General features: G+C 37.4%; 2 protein-coding genes across 2 annotated transcripts in view; one reads left to right on the top strand and one right to left on the bottom strand.

Moving 5' to 3' along the window:
- Nucleotides 1-3,325, top strand: part of sid4 (secreted immunoglobulin domain 4) — a 10,402-nt gene extending 7,077 nt beyond the window's left edge. Inside the window, exons 8-9 of the mRNA XM_016460631.1 lie at nt 941-1,207; nt 3,234-3,325. Coding sequence (XP_016316117.1) covers nt 941-1,207; nt 3,234-3,238 — 272 coding nt within the window. The 3' untranslated portion in view covers nt 3,239-3,325. The remainder of the gene's footprint in view (nt 1-940; nt 1,208-3,233) is intronic.
- A 1,759-nt stretch (nt 3,326-5,084) lies between these two features.
- LOC107668668 (zinc finger protein 836-like) overlaps nt 5,085-13,748 on the bottom strand; it is a 66,519-nt gene continuing 57,855 nt past the window's right edge. The window contains exons 6-9 of the mRNA XM_016460626.1: nt 10,880-10,997; nt 10,413-10,580; nt 9,927-10,296; nt 5,085-6,427 (exon numbers count right to left, since the gene is read on the bottom strand). Coding sequence (XP_016316112.1) covers nt 5,307-6,427; nt 9,927-10,296; nt 10,413-10,580; nt 10,880-10,997 — 1,777 coding nt within the window. The 3' untranslated portion in view covers nt 5,085-5,306. The remainder of the gene's footprint in view (nt 6,428-9,926; nt 10,297-10,412; nt 10,581-10,879; nt 10,998-13,748) is intronic.

Raw genomic sequence — 13,748 nt, 5'->3', positions numbered from 1 at the left:
ATATATATATATATATATATATATATATATATATTCTGCAAAAAGAAAATGAAGCCAGTTTTAAGACATTGGGACATTACTTTTTTTATGACAATTAAACACATTACAGTTACATTATTTAAACACTAGATTTATAACTTAAATTAAAAATACATGCCAAAAATACACATTATTATTAATGAATGTTATTCATTGTCATATATTTTTAATACACAGATTTTAAACTTAAATAAATTAAAAAAATACATCTTAAAATTAATATATTGTTATTACTATTTATGGTTGTTATGACAATTAAACAATACAAACAGTTGAATAACTTTAACTATCGAATTTACTTTATGAATAATTTAACTATTTAATAAATAGTTAAAATAGATGTTTTAAAAATACACTGTTATTATATTTATGTATTTTTCATGACAATCAAATAATACAGTAAATACACTGGTTTTGAACCCTTTTTAATAAATACAAAATACATTTTACAGTAGAGTAAGATTACATTAATACACGTTTTTAAATCATTTACAAAAATACATAAAAAATACGATGTTTGACAATTGAACAATACAGAAAAAAAATACACTGGTTTAAAATTTTTACAAATGTACATTATGTGATACATAATGTAGCCTTATACATTAAAAATACATTATGAACATTTTGATTGTTTTGTGTTTTCATTTATAAATACAGTAAACTACAATACAGTAAAGAACACTGTATATAAAATAAAAAATCCATATCTTTTTTTACAGCAATGAAAATTAGATTTTTTTTTTTGCCCAAAATAACTCCTAATGATCCTAATTTCCCGTTTATTGGATTTTGCGGTGAGATAGAGATGGACATGTTCGTGACAGTTATCAAGAGATTAACCCATTGAACCCATCCCTCATATGCACTGTGTTTATGAACTGTCTGCTCTCGTCCTCAGCGCCTCCGTACGCCACCACACTGATGGAGGAGACAGTGGCTCGTCCCGGTGACGCCTTGCGTCTGCAGTGTCTCGCTCATGGCTCTCATCCAATCCGCTTCCGCTGGACGCGTGTGGGCGGAGCCTCCATGCCGCCGGGGGCGGAGACCACCAAAGACGGCCTGCTGAAGATCGTGCAGCTGAAAGTATCGGACAGCGGCACGTATAAGTGTGTGGCGACCAATCACGTGGGCTCCAGTGAAGCGCTGACCAAAGTCACTGTGAGAGGTGCGTCAAACTCAGGGAAGACAGAGATGTGACTTGTCCAAATACCCACAATTGCGGCCTTGGCCACTTGAGAGCACGTGCGCGCAACACAAAGTGCGCAAGACTGTCCCAGGTCTAGGTTTTTGCCAAATGAAGTTGATATTTGAAAGCACCAAAACAAACACATACCCCAATAGGACCTCGCCCTTATTTTGAAATCTCCACCCCATACGTACGTACACAACCCTGGCATAACGACGATCGCTGAAACAAGTGAAGATGACACACAAGCATATTCAAACCAAAGCCAACAAAGATAGGTTGTGTGAAACAAAGCAAAATCAACGTTATTCACCTATCAAGAAGGAACAATGCAACCTCGGCGTCCGATTCAAGCCCTTCCCGCTTCTTGAGTTCTCTCCAGCGCTGGAAAGCTGCTCCAATATTTACGCGGGTCCTACCTCTTGCCTGACCGTAACCCTTCTTTTTAATGTTTTGCTTCTCTGATATTTTCCTCTGATATTTCCGTCTCTCTCTATCTATAGTCGTTCTGCTGATATCCGTCCTGTGCACTCAAATTGAGCTGTTTGTCCTGTGCACCCCTTACTGCTGTTTGGCTACAAGTGTGTTTTGGGACTCGATCCAACGCTGTCATCAAAAGTGTGTTTCAAAAGTCACTTAGTGCACCTTTAAAACACCAAAGCACAGTGCCCTTAACGCACACTAAATCAACACTAACTTGAAAACCGCTCCGGCGCGCTATTCGAGGCTTACCCATCATGCATCATGTTTTGGAATAAATCGTGAGACTTTTGCCGAGATCTCGCGATATCACGGGAACCTTTCCGATGTAAGTTAAATATTAATATAATAATTAGACAGGGCCAATTATCACATATAATTTGGTAGAAAACCAAAGTGTTTCACGTTTTATGGTGCAAAGATGAGTAGTGGTGATATTTATTTTGTACGTTTTTTATACTTAATTAGCACAACAAATTAAATTGTCATGTTATAAGGACTACTGAACAGACATTTAGAAGTTGATTTTACAATGCAAAGTATTTAAAATAAAAATAAAGCTATATAAACACTTGCATTTGTACAACACTATAAGTGTGTCCCATCAGGTAATGAAAAGTTGTACACACACTTGTGGTCTTCATCCTCACTTGAACACTGAGCCCAAATACAGGAAATACGTCATATAAGTAGTCAAGTGGTCAAATGCAAAGACCACAAGCGTGGGTATTTGGACAAGGGGATTGTCTTACTATAAGGAGATGAGAGAGTCTGTATTACTATTGCACTCTAAAAAATGCTGGGTTGTTTCAACCCAACTTTGGGTCAAATATGGACTAACCCAACTGTTGGGTTAAATTTTTTAATGAAATATTTTAACCCAAAAGTTGGTTTAGTCCATATTTGACCCAAAGTTGGGTTGAAACAACCCAGCATTTTTTTAGAGTGTGGAGAAAGTGTAACGGCTAACTTGGATCATGTGTGCCTTAATAACCAATCACATTACAGCCTTGATGTCACTGAATTTCAATCAGAGTTGTGCGACACTCAATCACAGTTTACGGATCCCATCGAAATTAATGGGAAGAGCCGTAAACTGAATCCCATCTGTCACAAAGTCAGTGACTTCTCTTATAAAACATAATTTTTTTTCATGGTAAACTCTAAAAATAGTTCAATCCAAAAGTATTGTTTAGTGTAAAACATGTTGAAGATTAGCAGATAGGCTGTCGATTCATTAAATGATAAGCCGTTTCTGTTTATTCAATGTAGTGAAGCCTACACTCCATTGACATCCATAAAAAAAAAATGGCCTAAGCAGAAAAGCTGCTAGCATTAGCTGTTACGCTTTTTTGACTTAAGGTTGCAGGCTTGCCTTCTAGTGGCTTTGGGGAAGATTTTTCAAATAGGTTTGTCAAATGTAAAACACTTTGGAAATCACTAGCACTCCATTAAGTGGTTAAAATAATAGTGTTTATGTCATTAAATCCTCAGTTCTTCTCTCTCTGCTTTTACCTCCCAACAGCTTAATCACAGACCTGCTGATTGTAAAAATCTACCCATTAATTATGAGGACATTAGAGACTTCAGACCTACAAGACGATGAAGCTCAGAGACAAGACAAACGTGAAGTTTTGCTATGGTATTCAGAACTATATATTCTGTTTATATTCTGCTATTTTGAATATTTCTGAAATGTCACGATGGAAAGATGCTTCCACTTTGGCATTCAAGTCAAATAAACACATAATAAAAAGTTCATAATAAAGACGGTGTGATTATCTTCCATTGGATTTCCACAAAATTCATTACAAAAAATAAATAAATAAAAAATCTAAGACTGACAGTGAATAATATATAACTTAAAAGAACTCATCAAATTCTAGTCACATCGACTTTAGACTAAAATTAGATACATTTTGTTTAAAGGGGTCATGACATGCATTTTTTATTATTATTTTAATATGCTCCTTGAGGTTTACTTACAATGTTAATAAAGCTTTTTGCACAAAAAAACGAAGAAAAAAAAACAAATATGTGGAGAAATTATTTTCAACCCTCATTCTGCCCCTCTGTCTAAAGCGACCTGTTTTAAGAGGCGTGTCCTTTAAGGCTTGTCAAGAATCAGCCACTGTTATGATTGGCTAACGTCATTGCATAGGAATCATTATCAACGCCCCCTCGCTATTGCATGTTTTGACAACATGATTAAATAAAACTGTCATTTCCAGACAAAGCATCATGAAATCATTTACTTACAGTTTGTGATGCAGCTGCAGTCAGATCTAGTGCCGCTTCATCTTTCAACAAATGTTTCCGTGTTGCTCTGGAGGCAGTCATATGCAAACGACTGCGCCCGTGTGACGTCATCTTGCCCCTCAGATCCAAAATGAGCCGTTTTCTGAGGGTTATTACATAAATGCTTTTTTATTGACGATGAGGCCATTTTAAAGGGATAGTTCACACAAAAATGAACATTCTGTCATTAACATGAGCTATCCCTTTAAGTTATGAAATTTGCAGGATGTATTAAGCATACAAAGACCTCTTCTGTGTCAAAAGATCAAGGGAAATTTGGTTTGTCATGTCATGACCCCTTTAATATTTCTCAGTATTTTGGCCAAGAGCTGTCCAATTAGACATGAAGTGATAGTCTAACTGACATGTATAGCATGGTGTTGCCTCCTTCTGGTCAAGGAGGAGTGTTGCAAGCTGATTAGTTGGATCTGCTCATGAGAGGATATATAGTTCAGCAATAGTCAGGTAAATTTGCATGCTAAGGACATTATCATTGAATATGGTAAAGCAGAGATTGTAAACATCTAAACTCACCTTTTGACCTTAACAGCAACCTCTACGGAGATATAGAGCATCTGTCATGTCCTGGATGACGAGAGGCTTGACCTTTAAAGACACATGAAAGCATTCTGCTGGGAGACTTCGCACAAAGCTATAGTCCTGCCGCACACAGGTCTTCTGTCGCTTTCTATCTGTTCAATACGGCCGTTCCAGGTGTGAGGTGTACGCTGGAGGTTTCACTCAGACGAATCAGCTCATGTAGTTCACACCAGGAAATGAATCAAATATGCAGGTTACCTCTCATTGACTTTGGAGACTTCAGCTTAAATACAAGCAGCGGCTTTCATTTCCTCATGTAAGAAAAGGTTTAGTGAAGATGAACCAGTTTGAATCTGTCTTCCGAAAGAGGTTGTTTCTCTAGTTTTTAATAGGGCTTTATACAATACAGATTGTGTTAAAGCAGCTTTACAGTGTTGCACAAAAAAATAATGTTTCAATAAACCAAACAAAATTCAATTCTGCTGTAAAGCAGCTCAAAAAAAGATGACAAAAGTAAATAGTACATTTTTCAGCTAAAGTCAGTTCATTGTTTATTCAGTGATGTCATTGTCCAGCTCAGTTCAAAAATCCAATATCACACACTGATCTGCACATTACAGTGAATTTTCATCCAAACGATTTATTTCTACCCAGTAAATAATGTTCTAGAGACATTTTAGTTTAAGGGGTTATTTTTTACAACCATAAAATAATGTTCCCGTAGCACTACATTATTACACAACCTAAAATTATGAATCTATCATGATTGTGGGGCAGCGTGTTTCTTCTTGTGCGTCTGAAAACCCAATTTATAAGCGAATCTCTCGCCGCAGATGGAGCAGCAGTAAGGTTTCTCTCCAGTATGCATTCGTTCATGGATCTTCAGGGAAGTTGATATAGCGAAAGTCTTGTCACAAAGTGAGCATTTAAAAGGTTTTTCTCCTGTATGAGTCCTCTGGTGTTTTTTTAAGTCACTTAGCTTATAAAACCTCTTCCCACAATCACTACAGGGATATGGTCTTTCTCCCGTGTGAATTCTCAGATGAACTTTTAAAGAAAATGAACTAGAAAAGCTCTTCCCGCAGTCGGAGCACAGGTACGGTTTCTCTCCGGTGTGAGTCCTCTCATGGGTTTTCATGTGACTCAAATGATGGAAACGTTTCTCACAGTGTGAACACTGATACGGTTTGTCATCAGAGTGTATTTTTTGGTGAAAATTTAGAGAACCTGAGCTTATAAAACTTTTCCCACATTCACTGCACTGATACGGTCTCTCATTGCTGTGCAAACGCACATGTTTCTTCAGACTAGATCCCTCGGTGAAGCTCTTCTCGCAATGAGGACACTTGTACGGCTTTTCACCCGTGTGGACCCTCTTATGACGTGAAAGATTTTGTTTGATGTTGAACAACTTGCCACATTCACTGCACTGATGCGGCCTTTCGTTGGTGTGTGTAAATAGATGGTCCTTCAGATTAGATCCCTGGCTGAAGCTCTTCTCGCAGTGAGGGCACTTGTATGGTTTTTCACCCGTGTGGATCCTCTTGTGAATAGAAAGTTTACTATTGTTGCGGAAAAACTTGTTACATTCGTTGCACTGGAAAGACTTTTCCTCGTGTGTCTTTATGTGAGCTCTCATACAATGAAGAGTGGTGAAAAAATCCTTCCCGCACTGTTCACAGCGAAACTCCTTCTTCACGCTGTGCTCTTTTGAATGAAGTGTTTTATCTGCTAAGGTAGGAAAACTCTTGCTAATGAAGTCTTTCTGTTCTCTGTGTTTTTTCTCATGTCTCATTAAATGACCCTGTTTGCTGAATTTCTTTCCATAGTCCGTCACTGTCCATTGCTCTTTGGATGTAGATGCAGTTTCTCCAGCATTGTCTGAAAGTAACAAAATGGTCATAAAATATTTAACTTTCTCTTTAAATTCTAGAGCTGGACGATCCGTCAAAATAAAAATGAAATGATCTTAGTGCGGTTATCAAACTGCAAAGGCTGTGATTTAAATAAATACAAAGTCTGATGTGATGTGTGGCAGTGTTGCCAGATTGGGTCGACAATTTCCAGCCCAAAAGCTCACCAAAACATTAATTGACAAAATACTGTAATAAAGTTATGTTGTCATGACAACCAAGGACCATTTACCACCTTAAAACTAAAGAATGATAACAAAATACAATTATAAAAATGAATCAATTACCCTGCCGGGTAAACAATACAACAGCAAAACATCACTCACAGACACCTTCCCCACTGCATTCAAGCAGGCTCGGGTAACCCCACTGCTCAAAAAACCTACATTAAACACTTACAGATAACTTACAGATAACTACAGACCTGTCTCTCTCCTTCCATTCATAGCGAAAACCCTCGAAAGAGTTGTTTTCAACCAGATATCATTGTTTCTTTCACAGAACAACAAACTGGATGCTAACCAGTCAGGATTCAGGAGTGGCCATTCAACTGCGATTGCGCTACTGTCAGTCACGGAAGCCTTGCGGATTGCAAAAGCTGATTCCAAATCATCAGTTCTTATTCTGCTGGATCTATCTGCTGCTTTTGACACTGTCAATCATCAGATCCTCCTGTCTGCCCTCTCTTCACTGGGCATCACAGGGATTCCTCTTCGCTGGTTTGAATCCTATCTCACTGGTAGGTCTTTCAGGGTGGCTTGGGGAGGGGAGGTATCCAAAGCACATCAACTTGTCACTGGGGTTCCTCAGGGATCAGTTCTTGGACCCCTCCTCTTCTCCATATACACAACATCACTGGGTCCCATCATACAGGCACATAGAGGCTCAAAATCACTTTCCAGAACATTCTCGTTCACCATTCCTGGCTGGTGGAACGATCTTCCCACCCCTATCCGGAATGCTGAATCCCTGACAATTTTCAAGCGACAGCTGAAAACTCATCTCTTTCAAAGCTACTCGACTTCATCATCATCATTATATAAAAAAAATAATAATAAAAAAAAATTCTCTCTCTTTATTTATTCCTTCTCTTTCTAACTTGTACTTATTTGAACAATGTCTAGAAACTTGGTATTACAAGCACTTCCTGTATCTGTTTGCCTCTTTAAGAAGAATCGCTTTATGTATCCCCAAATTGTAAGTCGCTTTGGATAAAAGCGTCTGCAAAATGACTAAATGTAAATGTAAATGTAAAACATATCAAAACAAGGCAAATACAGCAAAAAAAACAAAAAACATATTATAAGTTATTAAAATACGTCAAATATTTGCAAAAAACGGTAAAAGAAATGACCATACTTCCCTCCGAAACACACATCATTTACAACGTCATCTGCAAAAATAGGCCAATTCAAGTCCAGAAAAAACGGTGTAACGGTTCAAATTATTTATGGTTCGGTTTGTATCAGTCACTTAGGGATGTAATGGTATGAAAATTTCTTATCACGTTATAGTGACCAAAATTATCACGGTTATCAGTATTATCACGGTATTGTTAACATGTGCTGGAGATGTTCAAAAAGTACTGACACATAAATCACTTAAAGTTTTATATTTAAAATCAACAAACAACAAATAAAATGATTTTTGTTTGCATAATCACAAAAAACAACAACATTGCCAATGTTTAACTAATAGCACGTTCAAATATCTAATGCAAATGTTCAAATAAAGCTTTGAAAAAGTTTCATAAAATGGTAAACCTCACGTTTCAGTCTTTAAATAACGAAAAGGGTTAAGTCAAAATGATAATTGATTAATCAATGATTATATGTATTTTATCCGCTCCATAAAGAATTTAAGATAACTTCTCTGAATTGTTTAAATGTGTAGAATCCATAAGCTTGTTTTTCATCAACTGGTCAAAATTTAGGCTACAGTAGGGCATGCAAATTCGGTCCGTTTTTTGGCCAGACAGAAACTGAATGTGAATGTAAGTCTCTGTAAATCCACTCTCTGACAGCAGGTGGCGCTTATGGAAAAGCTGAATTAGAGCCGTTTCCCCTGAACTCCGTAGACAAAGCAGCATTGCAATTAAGAACACTTCTTTAGGTATTACATGGAGCGAAGACGAAAACAAAAAGCCATCGAATCTTTTCTGAAGACAGTCAGAACCTTCAGAGGTACATTCATATAATGAATTAATTCATATATTCATTTGTATAATTCCCGATTTATGTTTCTGCCGGTGGGTGCCCAACCCCCATTTGCAAAGTGAAACACACGGACTGGAAACACATTAGTTACCAAATAATACACACATTCTTTCTATGAGGGTTGTGCTTCACTAAATAAAATGATTTAATAGATACCCATTTACAATAAGATTAGATTATTACAAATAGATGCGTTGTCAGATTTAAGTTGAACTGCGGTGCAAGTGCGTGCCGAACCGTGGGTGCAGAACAGTACGGTTCGATTTTTTACCATGAACCGTTACACCCCTAGTATAGGGCTCCAGACAAAAAAAATTAACTAAGGAGCCATTGGCTCCTATAAGAAACAAAACTAGGCGCCAAATTATTTCTTTAGGTGCCACAGAATAAACGCGTTTTATTTTTATTTTTTTGACACTAACATTTCAGTCATACTTGTCGTCGTGTGTTTATGTCTCATCTTTTTATGTCTTGATCAGCTTTTTTGTAATTGTCCTGGGAACTAAGGTTCACTTAAAGTGTGAACTAAACACCTTTTCCAACTTGAGAACTATATACAGTCAAAGAATTGTTTATTACACAGAATCTGTGCCAATGTCATAGACCATAATGTCAGCATCAGTTGGCCATTGAGTGTAGTTTGGGATCCTATAAATGTTGTCATGTCTTTCTTTCAGCGCCTGAAAATAGTCCCCAGCACGCTCCCTGTGCAAGCAGGTGGTCACGTTGGTTATGTTGACGGAAGTTAGCCTATTTTCAGGCGCTGCGTAATATCATTGTGCCTGCTGCACCCATGGTACGGCAGCAAAGTTCCTTGATTATTACGCCGGAATGAGAGTATAGTTCCTAGCCATATCGGTCTAGAAAATCTCAACTTTATCATTTTCCATCGGTCTTAGTACACGATGTAACTACAGAAGAGTCAAGTTTTAAATAGGAAAAATATAGAAACTCTTTGGTCATTTTTGAGCGAGATGCTAACGGTCTAATCAGATTCAATGATCTATGCTAAGCTACAGCTAAAAGTGCTACCGCCAGACCCGGAGATCAGCTGAATGGATTTGAAAACGGTAAAACTCAACTGTTTAACTCTAGGGGAGTTGGAAAATTAGCCTATTTTAAAAAATAGTGGAGTGTTCCTTTAATATTTTTTGACGCAAATACCGCAAGTAGTAAATACACAATATTTTACAATTTCTTAATAATTCTGTTAACTTGGCATATCATGGTCATAAAAAGAAAAAAACATACCTGGAAGAACGAAGTCACCATCATCATCATCTTGATCTTCATCATTCCCATTATTCTGATCTTCATCCTCATCACTGTGTTGTTGTTCTTTCTCTGCGGTGGTTTCTTCTCCTCTGCTCTCTATCAGGTTCCTGCAGTCCACCAGTTTGACGGAGCACGTCTTCAGCGGCGTCTGCAGCATCTGCTGTTCTCCAGCGTTACAGTCAGAGGTTTGATCAGTGGATTCATGATCCTGAGCGTCAGTATAACAGAGTAAAGTGAGGCTGAGCTCTGAGTCCTGTGTGTCTCTGGATCTCTGATCTCTGACGCTCCAGACTGAATCCTGAGCTTCTGTCCCATCAGTCACACGCACTGAAACCTGCTCCACATCCTGACAAACACAATCAGTAATACATCTAGTAAGAGTATGATTAAAAATAAGACATTAATTCACATAACAATCAGTCCATATTAGCAGCTAAAGATGAAATGAAGAGCTGCTCAAACCTCTCTGTTCAGTTTGTCTCCTCTTTCTCTCAGCTTTGCCTCCAGTGAAGCCACCTCTTTCTTCAGCTGACAGATTTCTGTGATGAAATCCTCAATATCCAGCATGGACAGATCAGTTCCTACTGATTTACAGCAGACCACATCCACCTGCGCTTTCATGCTCAACATCTGAACAGACACACACCATGATTATTAAAGACGCATTTATAATGAACTGACACTGATTTAACCTCAAAAGGATTGTTTACATACGACTGAACAAGAGCTGAAATACACAGAACTGACTTGTTATTAAAGAATACATGAGAATATTATCACGTTTATTTCAGATGTTTCAATCTTGAGTCAGCACAAAGCTGGACATAACTCAGATATTGCCAGATTTATACACTAGCGATAGAAAAATAACGACATCCACGTATAAACATCTAAAACACATGAATAATGTAAACAGACTAAACACTAACCGTCTGAGTGCTCGGTCTCCTTCCTTTCTTCGGTGGTTTTACCGGAGAACTAAAGATCGTCAGAGCGCCTCCTACAGGACGAGAGATAGAGATGAAGAGAAGAAACGACGCTCCGCTGCTGTGTGGAGGGCGGCACCAAACCTCATTTATTTTATTTCAAAAACACTATTTCAGCGGCGTTGCCAAGACATGGATACAATACATCCATATATTCATATTATATATAATTATTAAATAAAGTAATCGATCATGTTAGTCAGCCGGTCAATGAAAATGACCGTTAATTTTTGAATTGCGCGAGTTGGCGGCTTTCTGGAGGACTGGACAAGAGAAAGCGCGCGCAGAACCAGAGAAGCGCAGTAAAGAACACAACAGAGAGAACACTGTAAACTTGCATTTTTAATTGTATTACACTGCTTTACTGTAGGCTGTGCTGAGATGTTATGAATGGTTACTAGTAAGTAATACAGACTTAAATCCCATTGCGTACAGACCATATTCAAGGTGCTGCAGCTGATTAAATTCCCAATGAAATCAAAATTGAAGTAAAAAATATTGTATAGCCTTAAGGTTATCTATAAGCTTGTGTGCTCCAAAACAACGACAAAAGACACATTTAGAAGATATAAGCATTAACTTTAGTCATTAGTCTCTCGTTTCCACCAATATGAATCAACAATTTTGATGACATCACCCTGCACTTCAGCTTCTCATCCGACTTTCTGTCCAATCAAATGCTCTCAAGAATACGTGGTAAACAAAACCATGGTTAATTTGTGGTTAACATCCAACCATGATTTTTGGTTTTATTCATAGTAAAACCATGGCTAATTGTTGTAAGGGAACATGGAAAGTCAGAGAGAATCGGTACAAAATGCTGCGGCGAGGTTACTAAAAAAGGTAAAGGTATAGAGGTGAAGAAATATGAATCAATTACCCCCGTGTTAGTTTCTTTAAATTGGCTCCCAGTCCATTTTAGAATTAAATATAAAATGTTATTGTTCGTGTTCAAATCTTTAAACCAGGCCCCATTGTATTTGGCAAACCTTTTAATCCCATATAATCCTCCTAGAACATTACGATCAGAGAATCAAAAATTACTTGTAGTGCCTAGAACAAATCGCCTATATAAAGGCGATCGGGCCTTCGCTGTGATAGGGCCAAGACTTTGGAATGAGTTGCCCCTGCCGATCAGGTCTGCCAAATCACTGTCAATTTTTAAGAAACTGTTGAAAGCACATCTAATGTTGGTAGCATACAATGATTGAGGTGGTATTTTATATGCCGATGTGGTGTTTTATGTTGTCGATGTTTGTTTTAATTCTTGTACTTTTTATGTAAAGCACTTTGGTTCAACCTCGGTTGTGTTTTAAATGGTGCTATATAAATAAATAAACAAGAACAAACAAGAACAAGAATATTAGATGCGTTGTTGGTGGTTAAATTATTACCGACATTAAAACATGTCCAAGATTCACACCTGTAAGTAAATGTCGTTGTAAATCCCAAAAAACTGATATTATGACATATTGCATATTCATGTCTGGATCATTTCAGTTTGTGTAACAAAGTGACTGAGGCCAATAAAGGTCATTAGATGTCATCATGTGTTTCAGGAAGTATTTAATAACGGCTAAAAGAATTAGGACTCATCATTCTGTTACTGTGATTAAAAACCCATAAACACACATAGTAATCCAATATCAGACATTGATCTGCACATTACAGTGAATTTAAAGTAAAAACATAGGATTCATTTTTACACCGTATGTAATGTTCTAGAGCAGGGGTGTCCAATCCTGCTCCTGGAGGTCCACCATCCTGCAGAGTTTAGTGCCAACACACTTACCTGAAGTTTCTAGCGAGTCTGAAGACCTTTGCTTTGTTTGAAATCACCACCAATCACTATTAGTCCACTTGAAGGAGTCAATGAAAATTCATGAGTGAATTCACACAGAGTCATTTCTAGAGTGTTTAAAGGACATCAAAAATTGGATGTGAAAATTTTTTTAATGCTAAATGAGGAAAAAACAGAGGTCATTGTTTTTAGCCACCCAAATAACTCCACAAAAAATGTATTAGATGCGAGCCCTCTGGCACCGTATTTGAAAAAAACAGTAAGAGATTTAGGCTTCCTGATTGATAATAACCTAAAATTAGATAAGCAAATTAACTCAGTGGTTCGGGCTGGTTTTTATAATTTGCGTTTATTAGCCAAAGTTAAACCGTTCTTAACAAACTCAGACTCTGAAAGAGTAATCCATGCCTTTATTCTATCACGGCTGGATTTCTGTAATTCTTTGTATTCTGGCATCACCGCCACATCTTTGTCTCGACTACAATCAGTACAAAATGCTGCGGCGAGGTTATTAAAAAAGGTAATGAAATATTAATCGATTTCCCCTGTGTCAGTTTCTTTAAATTGGCTCCCAGTCCATTTTAGAATTAAATATACAATTTTATTGTTCGTGTTCAAATCTTTAAACAACCAGGCCCCATTGTATTTGGCAAACCTTTTAATCCCATATAATCCTCCTAGAACATTACGATCAGAGAATCAAAAATTACTTGTAGTGCCTAGAACAAATCGTGTATATAAAGGCGATCGGGCCTTCGCCGTGATAGGGCCAAGACTTTGGAATGAGTTGCCCCTGCCGATCAGGTCTGCCAAATCACTGTCAATTTTTAAGAAACTGTTGAAAGCACATCTAATGTTGGTAGCATACAATGATTGAGGTGGTATTTTATATGCCAATGTGGCGTTTTATGTTGTTGATGTTTGTTTTCATTCTTGTACTTTTCATGTAAAGCACTTTGGTTCAACCTTGGCTGTGTTTTAAATGGTGCTATATAAATAAATAAACAAGAA

This window comes from Sinocyclocheilus anshuiensis, unplaced genomic scaffold, assembly GCF_001515605.1.
Source record: "Sinocyclocheilus anshuiensis isolate Anshui unplaced genomic scaffold, SAMN03320099.WGS_v1.1 scaffold156, whole genome shotgun sequence".
In the NCBI taxonomy this organism is placed as follows: Eukaryota; Metazoa; Chordata; class Actinopteri; order Cypriniformes; family Cyprinidae; genus Sinocyclocheilus; species Sinocyclocheilus anshuiensis.
This window is presented reverse-complemented; position numbering and strand designations above follow the sequence as displayed.